General features: G+C 42.6%; 1 protein-coding gene across 1 annotated transcript; it reads right to left on the bottom strand.

Annotated features, from left to right (window-relative positions):
- Positions 1–7,033: 7,033 nt before the first annotated feature.
- LOC145121679 (uncharacterized) lies at positions 7,034–7,402 on the bottom strand. The gene has a single exon (XM_079057391.1). It carries the CDS (start codon positions 7,400–7,402, stop codon positions 7,034–7,036), a length of 369 nt encoding a protein of 122 aa, XP_078913517.1.
- Between the last annotated feature and the right edge of the window lie 13,262 nt (positions 7,403–20,664).

Raw genomic sequence — 20,664 nt, 5'->3', positions numbered from 1 at the left:
TAATATGTGTTTAAATTATGAATATATAGGGTCTCTTATGCCAAAATACGAGTTTGGGTGAAAATCCTGCGTTAAAATCACGAAAAACGAGCTTAAAACGAAGTCGGGGTCGAAAACCGGGAAAAGGAGGCGAAATCTGCGAATATCCGAGTTCAGGGCCGAAGGTTCGGTCCTTGGATGCTTAGAACCGAAGGGATGTTCAGTTGTTTGATGAGAACTGAGAGGAGGGTTCGGTTCGAGCAGCTTCGCAGGCGAACACGAAAGAGAAGCGAAGGCGAAGGCTTTCGGGTTTGGTCTCGGATCTGCTTCGGCTCGCCAGAGTTTCGGTTCTTCAGCCGTTCGGCCCAAGCAGGTTCGATCCAAGCAGGTTTAGTCATTGCGAGAGGTTTGGGTCCAGGAGGCTTCTTAGGGTTTCGCCTCTAAGAGGGTTTCGCTTCTATAGAGCTGTTTCACCAATAAACTTCCCATTTTGCGCGGTTTTTGGCTCCGTTAAGGATCGGGATGCCCCAAATGATTATAAAAGTTTTGAGAGAGATTTGGGAGAAATTTAAGAGAGATTTGAGATAGAGAGAGATAGAGCGAGAGAGATTGAGAGAGACTTGAGAGAGAGAGAGAGAGATTGATAAAGGGAGATTGAGAGAGACTTCGGTGATGACCTTTTTGGATGTTTAGCTTCGCAAGGTAAGGTTTGTAAACCCCGTTAAGCCTCGTTATGAATGTTATACGCCCCCAAGGGGTACGGAATAATGTTTTACCAAGTAGTTACATTACTTACTCTGATTAGGGTTTATGAATTCTGAACATACGAACTTTCCAAGTGATAACTTCTTATTAAAATAGCGAGTTGTACAGTAGTAACATAATGTAAACCCTAGTATACAAGGGTTAGTTGAGTTGACCGGTTTGACTTGTTGACTTTATTTGACTTTGACTTGACTAGGAATTGACGGTTGTCACATCATCCCCCCGTTAGAAGGAATTTCATCCCGAAATTAGTGTTTTGACTGGGACTTCAGGAATTTGGGGAAAAGATGGGGGTATTTTTCGTAATACATGACATTGATATGGTAAGGACGAAGCCATCTTATGATAATTGACGACGTTTGGACATCTTATTGTAACCGATGTTAAGTCGATTTAAAACCACCAGTGATTGTTTTGGAATGGTGGTGTATTCTATGTATATGCCTTGATGCTCTCCGCTTTATCCTTGGTATTACTACTCCGAATATGTTATAATGTAATTAGTTAGTAGTAGTAGTACGAGCGCTTCGACAATTTGTGACGAAATTTGCAATATAAGTCCTACCAGATCTTTTATAATCGCTTGGTGTAAACTAATCGTATATCATTAAGATTGCAAGGGCATTCGAATGAGTGACTCCGCCTTAAGCCCACAACCAAACAAAGAACAGGAAATAAGGCGGAATTACACATCCTAAGTCTATAGAATCTTAATGATATATGACTATGATGTTTACACTAGCTATCATAGATTCACCAGTAAGAATCCTGAGTTATATATATATATATATATATATATATATATATATATATATATATATATATATATATATATATATATATATATATATATATATATATATATATATATATATATATATATATATATAAACGATATGACTTACTCGGGGGAGAGGGGCAGTTTACGACTAGGGTTTGTCGTGTTCTCGAGATTTATGGTTGATATACTTTAATCGATGCTAGTTTTAGTAAAAAAAAAATTAAAATCTAAACGTTGTTGTTAGAAGCACGTACCGATATTTAAGGGCGGTTCCGGGGGAGTCTCTCCTGCAGTGATCATAAGCACCCTTCCACCATCACCAACATTCCTTGCTATTGGGCAGTCTCTTTTAAAGTGTCCCGTTTCACCGCACTCGTAACAGGCTGGGCTTACTCTAGCCCCAGGGACCTGGGTGATGGGTTGTGCTGGTGCCATACAGAAACGGACAATGTACCCCTTCCTGTTGCAATTTTTGCAATGCATCTCCCGGCAAACCCCAGTATGATGGAAGTTACACTTGTTGCATTTCGGAAGGGTTCCTGCGTATCGATTTATGGGTGCTGAAGTGGCGTGGGTTGTGGCAACATGAACAACAACGATCTGTTGCTTCTTAGTGGAGTCCTGGGCCGGTTGGTCCTTATTGTTATTCCAGAACTTCCTTTTGTTGTTTCCCCCTCTTGCTTGTTTAGGGGTGGTTGTCACAGTGTCATGGCTGTTACTATGTTCGATGAGTTGTTGTGTCAACTCTTTGGCACTGTCAAAGGTAATTGTTCTTGAGGCCAACACGCTATCTTGAATATGGGGAGACAATCCCCAGAGGTATCGCTCCACCTTTTTGTCTTCCGGGGTGACCATAGCGGGACAAAAGAGTGCTAGATCACTGAATCGGGCGGTATAGGTTGCAAGGTCAGAGCCTGTCATCTTGAGGTTCCATAGTTCTTGCTCTAGCTTTTGCACTTCGCCCCTTGGGCAATACTCTTTCAGCATCATTGCCTTCAAGTCCTCCCAGCTTATCGAGTTAGCCACTGTAAGCGTCAGTGACTTAACGTGGCCGTTCCACCAAGTAAGGGCCCGGCCGGAGAAAGTGCGAGCTGTGAATTTGACTTTGTTTGCTTCGGGGCACGCATAGATCTCGAAGACAGATTCGGTCTTCTCGAACCACTGCATCAAATCGATGACTCCCCAGCTACCATTGAACGAATCGGGTTTGCCATTAGTGAAGTCCTTAAAGGAACACTCTCTCGAACGCCCTTGGCTATCTCCTTGAGTGGAGTTATTAGTACCGCTCCCTGTCCTCCTAGCACCGTCAGTGCTGTTTTGGGACATAGCAGCTGCCACCGCGGCCGTGATCGCAGCTTGGAACATAACATGATCATATTGGGGAGGCGGCGGTGGTGGATTTGTTTGCGTTTCGCCAGTGCGTCTAGCAGACCTACGAGGCGGCATCTTTCTGTTATAGAATTTCAAAGACGAAATGAGTATAAGTCTATTAGTAATGGTTATTAGTCGGGTGTCGTAAAACTAGGTTATTAGTTTTCAAGTATAGTATTTCCCGATTTTTCCGAATGTTGCAAACAATTTATAATATAAGTCTATATAAATAAACTTATGAATTTAGTAGTAATGACTCGAATGTAATCTTGTGATTTGTTTCATGCCTGATCCACTCCTAAGATCACCCGATGTATACCAGTTGTGTGTAATTAAGGTTTAATAGGTCGTTGAACTTAATGAGTCTGCCCTAAGTCCACAACCAAACAAGGAACAGGACCTAAGGCGGACTCACCATTTCTAAGTCGATCGTCTCTTAATTACACATAATCTTGAGGTATACATTAAGTAATCTTGGAGTTACCATAAGCAAATCGTTTGTAATACCAGGTTATGAAATATGTGGTAAACTCCCAATGAAATAAAATGCATGCCAATTTTATTGATATAATCTAGTACATAGAGTTCAGGAAAGTTTGACCTTATATTAGGTCTATATTTCGTTAATGTAAGGAAAAACTTTGACGGTGACACGACCCCTTGAATAGTGTAGTCTCTAAATTTGAAGGGTCGAATTTATGTATATGACGGGGCAGTGTTCAAACGCACACCAGGAGTTTGAGTCTGTAATGATATGTCAGTAGTGTACACACTACTCGTGGCGGGTGATGTTTCGTGGGCCATAGAATGAAGACATGAAAGTCTGCATTGCCCTATCCTCTGCCCTGGCTTCTGTCATTTGATGTTCTGCTTTTACCATGCGTTTTCTCTAACGTTGTTTGACGTTCCCAATACTCCCTAATCTCGGCTCGAGTTGCGGTCACTTCCCTCTGAAGGCTTTGATGTGGTTTCTGATCCGTTCATGGCCTCCATCCAGGTGACGAAGGCGAATTGTGGTGATCTTGGTGGTAGCGCCAACCTCCATGATTTCGCATGACCGATGCTCGTGTTTGTATGCTCTAGTGAGTGATGCGGCGTACTATGACAAGGAGAGCCCTGTCTACTAATCCTCCTCTGTTGAGGTTGTAGAAGCCTCATCCATGTCATAGGGAGGGTGTTAACCTCGTTCCTAACTCCGTCCCTGTAAATCTACGGCTCATCGAGGTGTCAGACCATGGAAGTATCGTCGGGGTGTGGAGACTGGGGATGGACTGTAGACCTCGGGCTCTTCGTCAGGGTCTTCCCCCATTTCTTCTTTTCCTTTGTTTTCCTTCGGTTTCTCTTCCTCTTGCTCTTCTTCTGAATTGTCTTCGGGGTCTTCATCTATTATTTCTTCAAGATCCTCTTCGAAATTCTCTCTGATCCAACCACCATTTTCCTGGTTAGGAAGAATAGGGTCTCTTGGTAGTTGAGCTCCCGTCACGTTGCTCGTGCGAGAATAGGGGTAGAAGAGATAATTAATAGACGTCTAATCCTACAATTACTTATAGGGGGTGATCCTCATTAGTCACTTCTATAATCACATTGTGCATACCAGTTATACATAATCTGAGATAGAATAGACCTTCGAATAAATGACTCTACTCTAAGTCCACAACCAAACAAGGAACAAGAAGCAGAGTAATAGTCATAGATTCTGAGTCTATAATATCTTTAATTATATATAACCTTAGTGTATGCACTCAGTCATTATAGACCTACTAATAGGGGTCTTTAGTTTTCACATAAGTTGCTTATAGTATCACCAAATACTCCTATAGTATTTTAATGTTTGTCTTATGTTTTTAATGTTTCTTTGTAGATAGAGTTGGTAAGTTTTTAGACTTGTTGCAACACCACAACCATTCCCGGGCATATGCTAATCACTTCTGGGATAGACATAGTTGATCAGTCCTTTTTTGGTATTTATTCAGCAGGATTATCGGAGATTGTCCACTCAGTCCTTTTTTGGTATTTATTCAACAGGATTATCAACTCTTTCTTTTCCTTCTTCGATAGTTTATTTGAGTTGATGACTGGTTGAGTGCTCTCCTTCTTAACATGTATATTGTTTAAAGGGTCCAGTGGAGTTTTTGCTCCCAAATCTTGTGCTTGTTCCACCGGTGGAAGAAATTTGGCTTTGGTAGTAGGTAATTCTACTTCTCTTCCATCAATCCGCATGTGCTTATCATCCTTGAACTTCAAAATCTCCAGCACCTCCTCGTTTATACAACACTCCTTTGCAAGTTCTTTGGTTTTGTCCCTGTCTAATTTTTGTGAAAAGTATAACTCCATAAAATCATGGTTAGTCGAGTTTAAGCTCTTTTCAGCCAATGGCTGGATCATATTCACAAAATTAACAGATTGAACATCAGAACGAACCTTTTTTGCTTCATGAACATTGAAGTTGATAACTTCACCATCAAATTCCATACTTAAAGTTTCGTTGTAGACATCAATTTTTGTTTTAGAAGTTTTAAGAAAAGGTCTACCCAAAAGTATGGAACTTGAACTTGGAGAGTCATCATCTCCCATATCTAAGACATAAAATTCGGCCGGGAAAACAAATTCATCAACTTGCACTAACACGTCCTCCAATACACCTTTTGAATGTACCAAAGACTGGTCGGCAAGTTGGATGATCACACCGGTTTTGCTCAATGTTCCTACACCAATTGATTTAAAAATAGAATATGGTAGGACATTTATGGATGCACCTAGATCGAGCATGGCTCGCGGTACATAAAGATTGCCCAATTTGCATGGCACGGTAAAGACATCGGGATCATTGCACTTCGGGGGAATCCTCTTTTGCAAAACCGCAGATACATTTTCCCCGACCTTTACAATTTGGTTTCCTTTCAATTTATTTTTAGATACACAAAGATTCTTAAGGAACCTTGCATATCTAGGTACCTGCTTGATGGCCTCGAGGAGTGGGATGTTAATGTGAACTTTCTGGAACATTTGCATAATCTCACTCTCCTCCCAATCTTTCTTCGTGCTCTTTAATCGTTCGGGGAATGGAGCAGGTGTGGCTTTAGGCTCAGTGACGAAGGGCTTCTTTGCGGTTGTTTTATCTTCCTTCTTTTCTTCTTTTGTTGCCTCTTCGATCATTATTTCTTCTTCTTCTTGATCAACCGACACTTTTGGACCATCGTAGCTCTTTCCGCCTCTCAAAGTGATGGCACACACGTTGTGCCTTGGGTTCGTTTCAGTTTGGGTGGGCAACTTTCCTTGAGATTCTAGTTTGCTTACAGAAATAGCAAGCTGTGAAACTTGTTGCTCTAAGTTCTTTATGCTTGCTTTTGTTTCTTGTTGGAAAGCTTGTGTGCTAGTTGACAAACTCTTCACTATGTCCTCTAAGGACATACTTGATGAACCTGCTTGTTGAGGACGGTGTTGTGGCTGCCTTGGCTGAAAGTTCTGTGGTGGAAAAGGTGGTCTTTGTTGATATTGATGTGGTTGATTTGGTTGATAATTTCCTTGTTGATTTCCTCCCCAACCTTGATTGTTGTTCCATCTTTGGTCATTCTGTGGTTGCTCAAATACCCTCTAGTTTGACCCGGAATATCCTCCTAAAGCATTTGCTTCCGCATAATCCTCGTCTTGAAGTTGTGGGCACATATCGGTTGGATGACCCACTTGAGTGCAAATACCGCACGGGCGGAGTGTGGGCTGTACACCTTTGTCTTTGGCTAGCATCATTACAACTTTTGTAAGCTCGGACAATTGAGCTTCAATTTGAGGTGTTTGCACTTCCTTTACACCTCGGGGTGCATCCGTATACCATTCTTCATCATGGCTTGAATGTTTAGAATCGTCAGCCATGTTCTTGATTAAGTTGCGGATTTTGGTTGGAGTCTTGTCGGGTAATGATCTGCCACTGGAGGCATTTAGAAGTCTTCTTTCCATTGGAGTCATGCCTTCAATGAAGTATTGGAGGAGCTGATATTCGGTGATTCCATGCTTTGGACATTGGGCACAAAGTTTCTTGAATCTCTCTCAATATGTGTGAAAAACTTCTCTCTTATGTTGCTTGATTCCAATGATTTCCCTCTGTAGGGCTGAAGCTTTCATCTCTGGGAAGTATTTTTCCTAAAAGAGGCGTGCAAGATCTACCCAAGTAGTAACCGTCCCCGGTGGGAGGTCATAGATCCAGTCTTTTGCTGCGTCTTGCACCGCGAAGGGGAATGCCCTAAGCTTAATTTGATCCTTCGTGACATTATGTGGCTTCATGCCCACGCACACAACATGGAACTCAGTGAGGAACTTGTGAGGATCTTCATTTTCCAGGCCTCTAAAGGTTGGAAGTAAGTGGATGAGACCGGATTTCAGTTCTAGGTTGGTGGCTGCCGGATATGTGATGCAAAGAGGTTGTTGAGTAACCTCTTGCCTCGACCATTGACGGAGAGTTTGCTCGGGTGGTGGATTTGGAGGTGGATTCCCTCCATGGTTATCTCCCATGGTGTGAGTAGTGGTTGAACTTTTTGTGGGTGTAGAGTTTGGGATGTTATGAACAGGTGAAGAGGGTGGAGTGGTATTTTTGGGTGAGGTTGATTGAGATGAGAGTGATAGGCTTTATGTTTCTGATGCGGATACACTTGAGAGGGGTATGTCCTCCCAAATGTTAATGACTGGAGGGGTGGATGATGAAGATGTCCCGGAAACCAGTTGCCTCTTACGAAGCTTGGCTTGCTTTCGTATCCTCTTTGCAGTCCTCTCTATCTTCGAGTCAATTGGCAATGGTGTACCTGTACGGAAAGATCTAGGCATAAACAATTAGTAACACCGTGTCCCCGGCAACGGCGCCAATTTGCTAGGTGTGTCAGACCCAAAAAATAATATGGGTACGATATACTCCAAAATAACACTACTATATTGCACTAAAAGGTAGTACAAGGCAAGTAGGGTCGATCCACAGAGACACGGGACAATTGGTCTATACCTCTTTGCACAAGGTACTATGGTCACCAATAGTAAAGAGAGGGGGGTTTAGAATGCAATTATTAAACAAACAATTAAAAACATAAGTAATCAACTAAATGAGTGAATTATATTTAGAATTTGTAAGGGCTCCAACTCTATGTATGACAACTTAGCAATGCGATTCCAAGATAACATGATATTTGCTCAATTCTATCTAAGTTGGTACTTGAAAGTGTTAACAAGCTCTAACACTTCCCATTCACCACATTAATTAACCAAAACAAGCTCTTTGATTAACCCTAACCTTACTAACCTAATCTAAACAAGCTCTTAGAATTAGATTGAAAGATTGCATTAAACTTTATGTGAATGTTCCCAACAACACCCAATACTCCTCACAAGCTTGGGAGCGTAAGGGTGTGTGAATAGGATTTACACTAAATTCATTCAATGGAAATCAGTTTAGTGTTTGTTACTTGTTCAATTTCACAAAACAATTACGAATTTTGTAAAAGAGATAACTTGAATGACCTAACCCTAATTCAAATGGCCAATAAGAATCACAATTAGAATCAAACATTCAATTAAATCAAAATCAAATTCACTAGATAGAAATTAAAAGCAAACATCAAATCATATGATTGAAATCACAACTAAGAAGTCAAAACATGAAGTTGGAGAAACTAGGGTTATAGCCACACATGGCTGGAACAAGATCACAAGAATAAAAGATGGAAATAATGTGCAATTACAACTTACAAATACTAGAAATAATGTTTCCAAATGATTACTGATCAATCCCTTGCAATAACCTTCGAAATCCCCTCTCAAAATGTGCTCTGATATGTTCTGTCTATCTCAAAATGGCCCTCAACCCATAATATGAAAGATAGGAAAAACTGCCAAAAGTTGGTTTTTGGGTCGAACACGGCCCGTGTTAAAATAGGCTAAACTGACACGGCCCGTGTTCAGCAGCCAACATGGCCCGTGTTGATTTGCACTAAACTGACACGGCCCGTGTTCAGCATGGTCAACAGCTCCCATTTTGGTCAACACGGCCCGTGTTGATTTTGCAGTGTAAATCCAACACGGCCCGTGTACCCCTTTGACTCCGAATCCAAACTTGATTTTTCCAACTTTTTCGTTCTTCGCCCGATCATCCCGAAATCTTCACCAATGCTTCCCGGCACCTCCCAAAGCGCATTCCAAGCTCCGTTTTACCTGAAAAAGACATGAAAGTGTGCAAATAAGGTTGTTCTAGAGACTAACATGAATATGATGAAATGCAAGAAAAAGGAAGAACAATTATGCTAAATAGATGCATGAAATGCGACTAAAAGGTGTGCAAAAGGTGCACAAATTGCACCTAACAGGTACGAAGAACACTATCTTTACAGAACACAAAAGCCTTCAACATATATTCGACCAGAAGGAGCTCAACATGAGACAACGACGGTGGGTCGAGCTACTCAATGACTACGAATGCGAAATTCGTTATCATCCCGGTAAAGCCAACGTAGTAGCTGACACCCTAAGTCAGAAAGAATACTCTGGTCGTAGAGTCAAATCATTGACTATGACTATCCATTCACATCTGTCCACACAAATTAAGGAGGCTCAGCTAGAAGCCTTGAAGCCTGAAAATGTGGCGGCTGAATTCCTTAGAGGAATGGATAAAAACTTGGAAGTCAAGGGTGGCCGAGCCTTGTACCTAATGGATCAGATCTGGACACCGAAGCTCGGTGGTTTCAGAGACGTGGTCATGACCGAAGCGCACAATACTTGATATTCTGTCCTGTGACAACCCGATATTTCGAGTCAATGTAATGTTCAAAAAGTCAAATATTATAAACTATTTTGAATCAATAAAAATAGCGTAAAAAATGAAGTGTCCTAAAGTCTCAATTGGGATAGAGAAAGTGTTAGATATCGTGTCAAGGTTTTCAGAAATATAAAGAACACTCAAATCCGAGTTATAACGAAGAAGTTATGACCAATCGAAAATCCGCGACACAACCGGTAAAACACTGTTAAGCGTAAAAAGTGAAATTTCAATAAAATACTTTTTAGCCTTAAGTATCTAAACAAAATTCGTAGATAATAACAAACCGTGAGCATACATAAAAACAACGTCCAAATCTGACTTCGTATGAGGAAGTTATGATTTTTCTAAGTTTCAGAACAGCAGTAGACAGCTAAAAATTCGAAATAAAGATCGAACAATTTTTAGTCGATGCAACCTAAACGAGAATCGAAGATCTCGACATTATTAGTACAATGGTACAAAGACAGACGAAAACAGACATCGGATGAAGAAGTTATGAATTTTTAACGGATTTATCCTGTCCCGGCCTATTAATTAAATATAATTAAAAATAAAGTCAAAATTTGCCGACAGAGTCTAAATGAAAGTTGTATAATATATTCTCACCTACGCGTGGATATAAAGAACGTCAAAAACGGAGCTCGTATGTGAAAGTTACGCATTTTTGAAGTTTTGGGCATACACTTCGAGGCGTATCCGAAGGGTTACGCCTAGCGTACTTCGGAGTACGCCCAGCGTACCCAATGCAAGGCCTCAGATCGGCCACGTCGCCCCTATGCCTCTACTACCGTCCCATCCGAAGACCGGCGACCGGAGACGTCATCGCTGACGTACGCCCCACATACGAGGGTACGCCCAGCGTACGAGGTACACCCCGCGTACTTCGGAGTACGCCCAACGTACGAAGCCTGGCAGCCCTCCTATAAATAGCATGCGAGAGTTCTGACTTTTACTTGCTCATTCCTCAATTTCTCTCCCTAATTTCATACTTCTACTATCCCGAGACTACCCCGACGCCCCGGTTCCGTATCCAAGTCCCGACGAAGGTCCGAAGCTCCAAGATTCCGGAAAAATTCACCACTTTCCGGTCGAAGTGCCGCCCGAGAAAATCTTGTTTTCTTCAAATCACAACACTTTCCAGGTGAGTTCATACCCCTACATTTTCACGTCTTTTCATGTTTTAGGGGGGGGGGGAATACAAGTGAAACACGAGAAAAACTTATGTTAAAATACGCATCGTTACATATGGTTTCAAATACTTTACCTACATTTTGTTTATAAATGTTAAACAACATTAATACCAACGTTACACTTTACATGCAAAGTTGGTATTACATCGAGTTTTTATCACCAAATGGAGCACGCTTTCGAAAAACTATAATGGGTATAGTTTACGAGTTATTCATGACTTCTTTATATAAACACTGTAAAAAGGAAATACTTTCATTTACAAGAAATGTGGACTTTTCATTCCGTAAATCTATTGATACTAAGTTTTGTGAGACATCCGGCTTCACCGTACTCTCAAGTACGCATTTCAAGTCTTGTATTATAAACCATAATCTCTTGTAGGGAGAGCGTGATACTTGTGTATAGATCTATATGGGATTGACAATCCCGCACCTAAACTGTTAGCTACAGTTAGACCGGCAGGTCTGGGGTGACAAACGTCATAACACTGCAACGCCTGAAGAACGTTGTTACAGGCAGTCTGGGTCAATAGCATGGTTATAAAACTCACATGGAGTATCGAAATATTTTTTATTTACGAGACTCCTAAATGCATTCAGTAATTACATTATATATGTATAAATCCACTTTCACCATTTTGACATGAAAGATACTATTGCATTCCAGCCTTTGGAACTTTTTCAACTATCACACATACATAGAAAATATTGGATTTTCTGGAAAACACGTTCAGTTATTTTTACCGAAAGACATACAAATTTCAGTACAAAAACGCTTATGAACTCACCAACTTAATTGTTGACACTTTTTCAAAACTACTTATATTTTTCTCAGGGAATCAGTAATACAGTTAAACATCAGCTTTTGGAGAAGGAACACTTAGGCGTTAGTTATCAAAACATTTTAAATCATCATATTTGTAATATTCTTTTGAAACATGTATTACTTGCAACAATGTAACTTTTTATTATATTTATGATGGTTGAGTTTACTTTCTTTACAAATATTCAACTGTTATGATACTACGTGAAGTCATCCGCCCCCGAATGTTTCCGCCATTCTGGTTTGGGGTGTGACAGATTGGTATCAGAGCATTGTTTATAATGAACTAAGTATATCGAACCACTTAAGCTATACAAACTATAAATGCAAAGGGACTAAAACCCTCTGACAAAACGTTTTCACAAACTATACTTTTAATAAATTGAAATGATATATATTTCTATTTTTGTAAAAGTATAAGTACACGCATGCATCGGTCTCGTATCGTAGTTAAAATTTTACAAAAGTATTAAGGCAAGTTGCGACGCTACGATTAGGCCTCGGGGTATGTAATCAGATCGAGAATAAATATAGCCTGATCAACTATATTTATCCTGGATGTGACCAACGTATGTCGAGGAATGGTCGTAGTGAGCAACAAGTCAAAAACTTACCAAAGAAAATACTAGAATCAAACTTACAAATTTGAAATACTATTGGAGTATTTTATAAAACTATAAGAACTATAATAATTGTGCGGACCTCGATATTTAGTTAAAATTAGGAATCGTCAAATAAATAAAAAAATTTACTTATCAAAAATTACCTTTTTACTCCCAAGTTTTATATATAAGTCTCGTACCTCTATTATCGATCAGACGAAATGGCAGGATTTCACATTCCCGGGGATTCCTACTACCCTAACCAGGGAAATGGAGGTTGAATTGAGGAGGACCCAGAGGAAGATCCCGAAGAGATTCCCGAGGAAGAGCAAGAAGAGGATTCCGAAGAGGATCCCGAGGAAGACCCAGATGAAGATTCAGAAGAGGAAGGAGATGGTGGGAACACTGACTCGGAACCGGAGATCTACAATCCTCCCCGAGAAGCAGCAATTCCCCGACGGAACTTTCAGAGCCCGGCGCCCCGTTGGGTTGTGGACCTAAAACGATGGAGCAAGGAACAAGGACAACGACCACCTTACGGCATGGGACGCGACTTTTATAACCTCAACAACAGGGGGTTCGGCTGACAGGGCACTCCCTGTCATGGTTCGTCGCATTGCCAACCAAGGCGAGCAAGCAAGAGTGAATGTCAGCCAACTCTTGGACATTGGGGCCACCGCTGCTGTCACTGCGGTACGACTTCATCGTCTGGACGAAGAACATGAGCGAACAATAGACCACACCTTTTCCCATCAGAAGGACATTACTGCTGCTAGAGCCGAAGTAAGGGAGTTTCGTAAAAGCCAAGCCGCAATGGAGAGGCGCATCATCGAGGCTGAACGTCAAGTAGCCCGAGCTCAGACTTCCACAACCACATACCATGGTCCGCAGCGTGCCACCCGCTCGGAGTAGAGCGCGTAATTATGGTGCTATGTATATATAATTATCGACTAAGCGTTGGTGTTACTCTTTCTTTTTAAATGTAAACCCGAAGGATTATGAGTGCACAATTCGGGGGCCCGAATGCTGTCAAATTTTCCCATTTTCATTGATGTACCCTAAACCCATAAGGTCAAATTTTCCTGATCATTGTATCAAATATTAATATCGATGAGATTGACACGCATTTATTATTTCTTTGATTATTCCATTAAGTTCTTAAAAATACTAAGGAAATCATACACTTATTATTGTGAGTTTCCATTAACTTACAAAATTCGGTAATGTTCAGAACGCAAAACATATAATACTAAGACTTTACATAATCATTTCTGAAGACTTATCAAGAATTCGTATCTTAACTTATGGCAGAATCATGCCGCCAAGAAGGAATCCTCGACGCTTCAATACTACAGGAGCACCAACACCACCTCCACCACCACCTCCATCAATGGATGCTGCTACTTTTCAGGCAGCTGTAACAGCTGCCGTAACCGCAGCAATGGCACAAATGAGTAGGAACGGATCAGGAGGAGGAATAAATAGCTCTACTAATGGCCAAAACCAGGGTCATTCCGGGGAATGTACTTACAAGGAATTCTCCAACAGAATACCCATCCCCTTTAATGGATCCGGGAGAGTAATGGCTCTATCCCAATGGATAGAGAAAACGGAAGCCGTATTCGAAATCTGCTCATGCCCCGAAGAGAGCAAAGTAAAATTTGTCGGCTGTATTTTCTCCGAACGAGCCCTAACGTGGTGGAATGGACACGTCAAGTCACTAACTCTGGTGGTGGCAAACTCCATGGGTTGGGAGAACCTGAAACAAATGCTACTGCGAGAGTACTGCCCAAGGGGCGAGATTCAGAAGCTTGAACATGAGCTTTGGGGCTTGACTATGGTGGGCCCGGACATCACAACCTATACGAATAGGTTCAGTGACTTGACAACACTTTGCCCAGGGATGATGGCCCTAGAAAGCAAGAAGGTGGAAAGGTATATCTGGGGACTGTCGCCCCAGCTTCGAGGAAGTGTGCTAGCTTCCAAACCCACGACGTTCGACAGTGCCAAACAACTGGCACAGTCCCTCGTTGATCATGGGGTCTGCCAAGATGTCACGACCGTCGTCCCGGAACCAACCAGAGGAAGCAACAACAATAATAGCAATGCCAACAACAACAAGAAGAAGAAGTATTGGAACAAGAGGAAAGGTTAAACTTCGCAAGAACCTTCAAAGAAACAAATAGTGGCAGTCCATGCCGCTACTGCCCCCACTGTTGTCCCTGTTACCCCTATGCCGGTAAAACAATATGTTGGGAACTTACCAAAGTGCAAAAAATGCAATTACCATCACAACAGGAATTGTCGGGAGATGCACTGTAAAAACTGCGACAGGAAAGGGCACACTGCTTGTTTCTATAAGGCACCGGCGCGACCAATCACCCAAGTTCCTGGTGCTGGAGTGACCCAGGCATGTTTTGGGTGTGGGGAAACTGGGCACTACAAGAGGGATTGCCCTAAGGAAAAGAATGCTAGCGGCGTAGGAAGAGTCCTGGCAATAGGGCAGAACGAGGCAATAGCCGATCCCATAGTGGTTACGGGTATGTTTCTCCTCAACGACATTTATGCATGCATACTCTTTGACTGTGGTGCGGAGAAAAATTTCGTGAGTCATAAATTCAAACACTTACTTAATCAAAAACCCCAAGCACTCAATAAGATATTTGCAGTAGAAATGGCAAACGGTAAAACAGAAAGCACAAACGATTTGTATGTAGGTTGCACACTAGCTCTAAATGAACACTTTTTCCAAATCGATCTAATGCCGATCACCATAAGAAGCTTTGATGTCATCATCGGTATGGATTGGTTAAGCCTTCACCATGCCGGTATACCGTGTCACGAAAGGGCCGTTCACCTTAATCTGCCAAGTGACGAAACTCTTGTCATCTATGGTGACACATCTCTTGCGTCAAAGCCCGAAAATACCTGCGCAAAGAATAGCATGCCTTCCTAGCCCACGTGGTAGACAAGAAACAAGAAGTGAAAGACATTAAAGACATTCCGGAAATCTGCAATTTCCCCGACATTTCCCCTGAAGATCTTCCAGGAGTTCCACCAGAACGTCAAGTCGAGTTCAGAATCGACTTGATTCCCGGGGCTACCCCAGTAGCAAAATCGCCATACCGTCTAGCACCGGCAGAAATGCAGGAATTATCCAGCCAGCTGAACGAGCTTTTAAGCAAAGGATTCATCAGACCGAGCTTCTCACCTTGGGGAGCACCGGTTCTGTTCGTAAAGAAGAAGGACGGATCTTTTCGCATGTGCATCGATTACCGGGAACTGAACAAACTCACGATCAAGAACCGATATCCCTTACCGCGCATAGACGATCTGTTCGACCAACTACAAGGAGCAAGCTACTTTTCAAAGATCGATTTAAGATCTGGGTATCACCAGCTGCGAGTCCTGGAAAGATACGTTCCCAAAACGGCATTCCGAACTCGCTATGGTCACTACGAGTTTGTAGTGATGCCCTTTGGATTGACAAACGCACCGGCTGTGTTCATGGACTTGATGAACCGAGTATGTTGTCCTTTTCTGGACAAATTTGTGATCGTGTTCATAGATGATATACTCATCTATTCAAGGAGTAATAGGGAGCATAGCCAACACCTCCGACAGGTCTTGGAAACATTAAGGACAGAGAAGCTATACGCGAAATTATCAAAGTGCGAATTTTGGATTCGGAAAGTAGATTTCCTAGGTCACGTGGTCAGCAAGGAGGGGATACACATGGACCCTTCCAAAATCAAGGCAATCGAGAACTGCACAACTCCAAGGACTCCAACGGAAATCCAACAATTCTTGGGCCTTGCTGGGTATTACCGGAGGTTCATACAAAACTTCTCGAAGATTGCTAACCACTTACCACTCTGACTCAGAAGGGTGTAACCTTCAGCTGGGGAGAAAAACAAGACGTTGCATTCCAAACACTAAAGCGAGCCCTATGCAGCGCACCTATATTATCTTTGCTAGAAGGAACAAAATACTTTGTAGTCTACTATAATGCATCAAACCAGGGACTTGGATGTGTCCTAATGCAACGAGGGAAGGTCATCGCATACGCCTCGAGACAACTCAAGACGCACGAGGTCAACTATACCACGCACGATCTCGAACTAGGAGAAGTCGTTTTCGCTCTAAAGATCTGGAGACACTATCTCTACGGCACAAAATGTACAATCTTCACCGACCATAAGAGCCTCCAGCACATCCTCAATCAAAAGGAACTCAACATGAGGCAAAGACGATGGGTAGAACTACTAAACGATTACGAATGCGAAATTTGTTATCATCACGGAAAAGCTAATGTAGCAGTGATGCCCTTTGGATTGACAAACGCACCGGCGGTGTTCATGGACTTGATGAACCGAGTATGTTGTCCTTTTCTGGACAAATTTGTGATCGTGTTCATAGATGATATACTCATCTATTCAAGGAGTAAAGAGGAGCATAGCCAACACCTCCGACAGGTCTTGGAAACATTAAGGACAGAGAAGCTATACGCGAAATTATCAAAGTGCGAATTTTGGATTCGGAAAGTAGATTTCCTAGGTCACGTGGTCAGCAAGGAGGGGATACACGTGGACCCTTCCAAAATCAAGGCAATCGAGAACTGGACAACTCCAAGGACTCCAACGGAAATCCGACAATTCTTGGGCCTCGCTGGGTATTACCGGAGGTTCATACAAAACTTCTCGAAGATTGCTAAGCCACTTACCACTCTGACTCAGAAGGGTGTAACCTTTAGCTGGGGAGAAAAACAAGACGTTGCATTCCAAACACTAAAGCGATCCCTATGGAGCGAACCTATATTATCTTTGCCAGAAGGAACAAAATACTTTGTAGTCTACTGTGATGCGTCAAACCAGGGACTTGGATGTGTCCTAATGCAACGAGGGAAGGTCATCGCATAGGCCTCGAGACAACTCAAGACGCACGAGGTCAACTATACCACGCACGATCTCGAACTAGGAGAAGTCGTTTTCGCTCTAAAGATCTGGAGACACTATCTCTACGGCACAAAATGTACAATCTTCACCGACCATAAGAGCCTCCAGCACATCCTCAATCAAAAGGAACTCAACATGAGGCAAAGACGACGGGTAGAACTACTGAACGATTACGAATGCGAAATTTGTTATCATCCCGAAAAAGCTAATGTAGTAGCGGATGCCCTCAGCCGAAAGGAATACTCGGGCCGCCGAGTGAAATCCTTAAGCATGACGATCCATTCACACCTGTCCATGCAAATCAAGGAAGCTCAAATAGAAGCCTTGAAATCCGAAAATGTGACGGGGGAGGCCTTAAGAGGAATGGATAAGAATCTTGAAGTCAAGGATGACGTAGTCTGTTACTTCATGAATCGGATCTGGACGCCGAAGTTTGGTGGATTCAGAGATGTTGTCATGAATGAAGCCCATAAGACTCGATACTCCGTATATCCCGGTTCAGAAAATATGTATCTGGATCTCAAGAAACTGTATTGGTGGCCAAACATGAAAGCTGAAATCGCTACCCATATAGCCAAATGTCTGACTTGCGCCAAAGTCAAGGTAGAGTACCAAAAGCCCTCGGGATTATTGTAGAAACCTGAAATACCCGAGTGGAAGTGGGAGCGGATAACCATGGATTTCGTAACCAAGTTACCCAAGACAGTGGGTGGACTTGACACCATCTGGGTGATCATCGACAAGTTAACCAAATCCGCGCACTTCCTACCAATAAAGGAAACGGATAAGCTGGAGAAACTAACTAGAACATACATCAGAGAGATTGTACGACTGCATGGTTTATCAATATCTATTATCTCAGACCGAGATAGTAGATTCACCTCGAGGTTCTGGCAGTCACTACAAAAATCTCTAGGAACGAGGCTGGACATGAGTACCGCCTACCACCCACAAACCGACGGCCAGAGTGAGAGAATCATTCAAACCTTAGAAGATATGCTAAGAGCTTGTGTGATCGATTTTGGTAAGGCGTGGGATACTCATTTACCATTGGTCGAGTTCTCGTACAATAATAGCTATCACACTAGCATCAAGGTTGCTCCATTCGAAGCCCTCTACGGCCGTAAGTGCAGATCACCTCTGTGCTGGGATGAAGTGGGTGACACGCAACTAGCTAGAGGTCAAGTACCAGACAACACTCTCACTAGCCCGGAAATCATAAGGGAAAGTATCGAGAAGATTGTCCAAATCCGAGAACGACTAAAGGCTTCAAGAGACAGACAAAAGAGTTATACGCAAAATTATCAAAGTGCGAATTTTGGATTCGGAAAGTAGATTTCCTAGGTCACGTGGTCAGCAAGGAGGGGATACACGTGGACCCTTCCAAAATCAAGGCAATCGAGAACTGGACAACTCCAAGGACTCCAACGGAAATCCAACAATTCTTGGGCCTTGCTGGGTATTACCGGAGGTTCATACAAAACTTCTCGAAGATTGCTAAGCCACTTACCACTCTGACTCAGAAGGGTGTAACCTTCAGCTCGGGAGAAAAACAAGACGTTGCATTCCAAACACTAAAGCGAGCCCTATGCAGCGCACCTATATTATCTTTGCCAGAAGGAACAAAATACTTTGTAGTCTACTGTGATGCGTCAAACCAGGGACTTGGATGTGTCCTAATGCAACGAGGGAAGGTCATCGCATACGCCTCGAGACAACTCAAGACGCACGAGGTCAACTATACCACGCACGATCTCGAACTAGGAGAAGTCGTTTTCGCTCTAAAGATCTGGAGACACTATCTCTACGGCACGAAATGTACAATTTTCACCGACCATAAGAGCCTCCAGCACATCCTCAATCAAAAGGAACTCAACATGAGGCAAAGACGATGGGTAGAACTACTAAACGATTACGAATGCGAAACTTGTTATCATCACGGAAAAGCTAATGTAGCAGTGATGCCCTTTGGATTGACAAACGCACCGGCGGTGTGCATGGACTTGATGAACTGAGTATGTTGTCCTTTTCTGGACAAATTTGTGATCGTGTTCATAGATGATATACTCATCTATTCAAGGAGTAAAGAGGAGCATAGCCAACACCTCCGACAGGTCTTGGAAACATTAAGGACAGAGAAGCTATACGCGAAATTATCGAAGTGCGAATTTTGGATTCGGAAAGTAGATTTCCTAGGTCACGTGGTCAGCAAGGAGGGGATACACGTGGACCCTTCCAAAATCAAGGCAATCGAGAACTGGACAACTCCAAGGACTCCAACGGAAATCCGACAATTCTTGGGCCTCGCTGGGTATTACCGGAGGTTCATACAAAACTTCTCGAAGATTGCTAAGCCACTTACCACTCTGACTCAGAAGGGTGTAACCTTCAGCTGGGGAGAAAAACAAGACGTTGCATTCCAAACACTAAAGCGAGCCCTATGTAGCGCACCTATATTATCTTTGCCAGAAGGAACAAAATACTTTGTAGTCTACTGTGATGCGCCAAACCAAGGACTTGGATGTGTCCTAATGCAAGGAGGGAAGGTCATCGCATACGCCTCGAGACAACTCAAGACGCACGAGGTCAACTATACCACGCATGATCTCGAACTAGGGGAAGTCGTTTTCGCTCTAAAGATCTGGAGACACTATCTCTACTGCACGAAATGTACAATCTTCACCGACCATAAGAGCCTCCAGCACATCCTCAATCAAAAGGAACTCAACATGAGGCAAAGATGATGGGTAGAACTACTGAACGATTACGAATGCGAAATTTGTTATCATCCCGGAAAAGCTAATGTAGTAGCGGATTCCCTCAGCCGAAAGGAATACTCGGGCCGCCGAGTGAAATCCTTAACCATGACGATCCATTCACACCTGTCCATGCAAATCAAGGAAGCTCAAATAGAAGCCTTGAAATCCGAAAATGTGACGGAGGAGGCCTTAAGAGGAATGGATAAGAATCTTGAAGTCAAGGATGACGTAGTCCGTTACTTCATGAATCGGATCTGGACGCCGAAGTTTGGTGGATTCAGAGATGTTGTCATGAATGAAGCCCATAAGACTCGATACTCCGTATATCCCGGTTCAGAAAATATGTATCTGGATCTCAAGAAACTGTATTGGTGGCCAAACATGAAAGCTGAAATTGCTACCCATATAGCCAAATGTCTGACTTGCGCCAAAGTCAAGGTAGAGTACCAAAAGCCCTCGGGATTATTGTAGCAACCTGAAATACCCGAGTGGAAGTGGGAGCGGATAACCATGGATTTCGTAACCAAGTTACCCAAGACAGTGGGTGGACTTGACACCATCTGGGTGATCATCGACAGGTTAACCAAATCCGCGCACTTCCTACCAATAAAGGAAACGGATAAGCTGGAGAAACTAACTAGAACAT

This window comes from Lactuca virosa, chromosome 6, assembly GCF_052849685.1.
Source record: "Lactuca virosa cultivar CGN04683 chromosome 6, Lactuca_virosa_CGN04683_v6, whole genome shotgun sequence".
NCBI classification, from domain to species: Eukaryota; Viridiplantae; Streptophyta; class Magnoliopsida; order Asterales; family Asteraceae; genus Lactuca; species Lactuca virosa.
The sequence above is the reverse complement of the archived record's forward strand: the minus strand, read 5'-3'. Positions and strand labels throughout refer to the sequence as shown.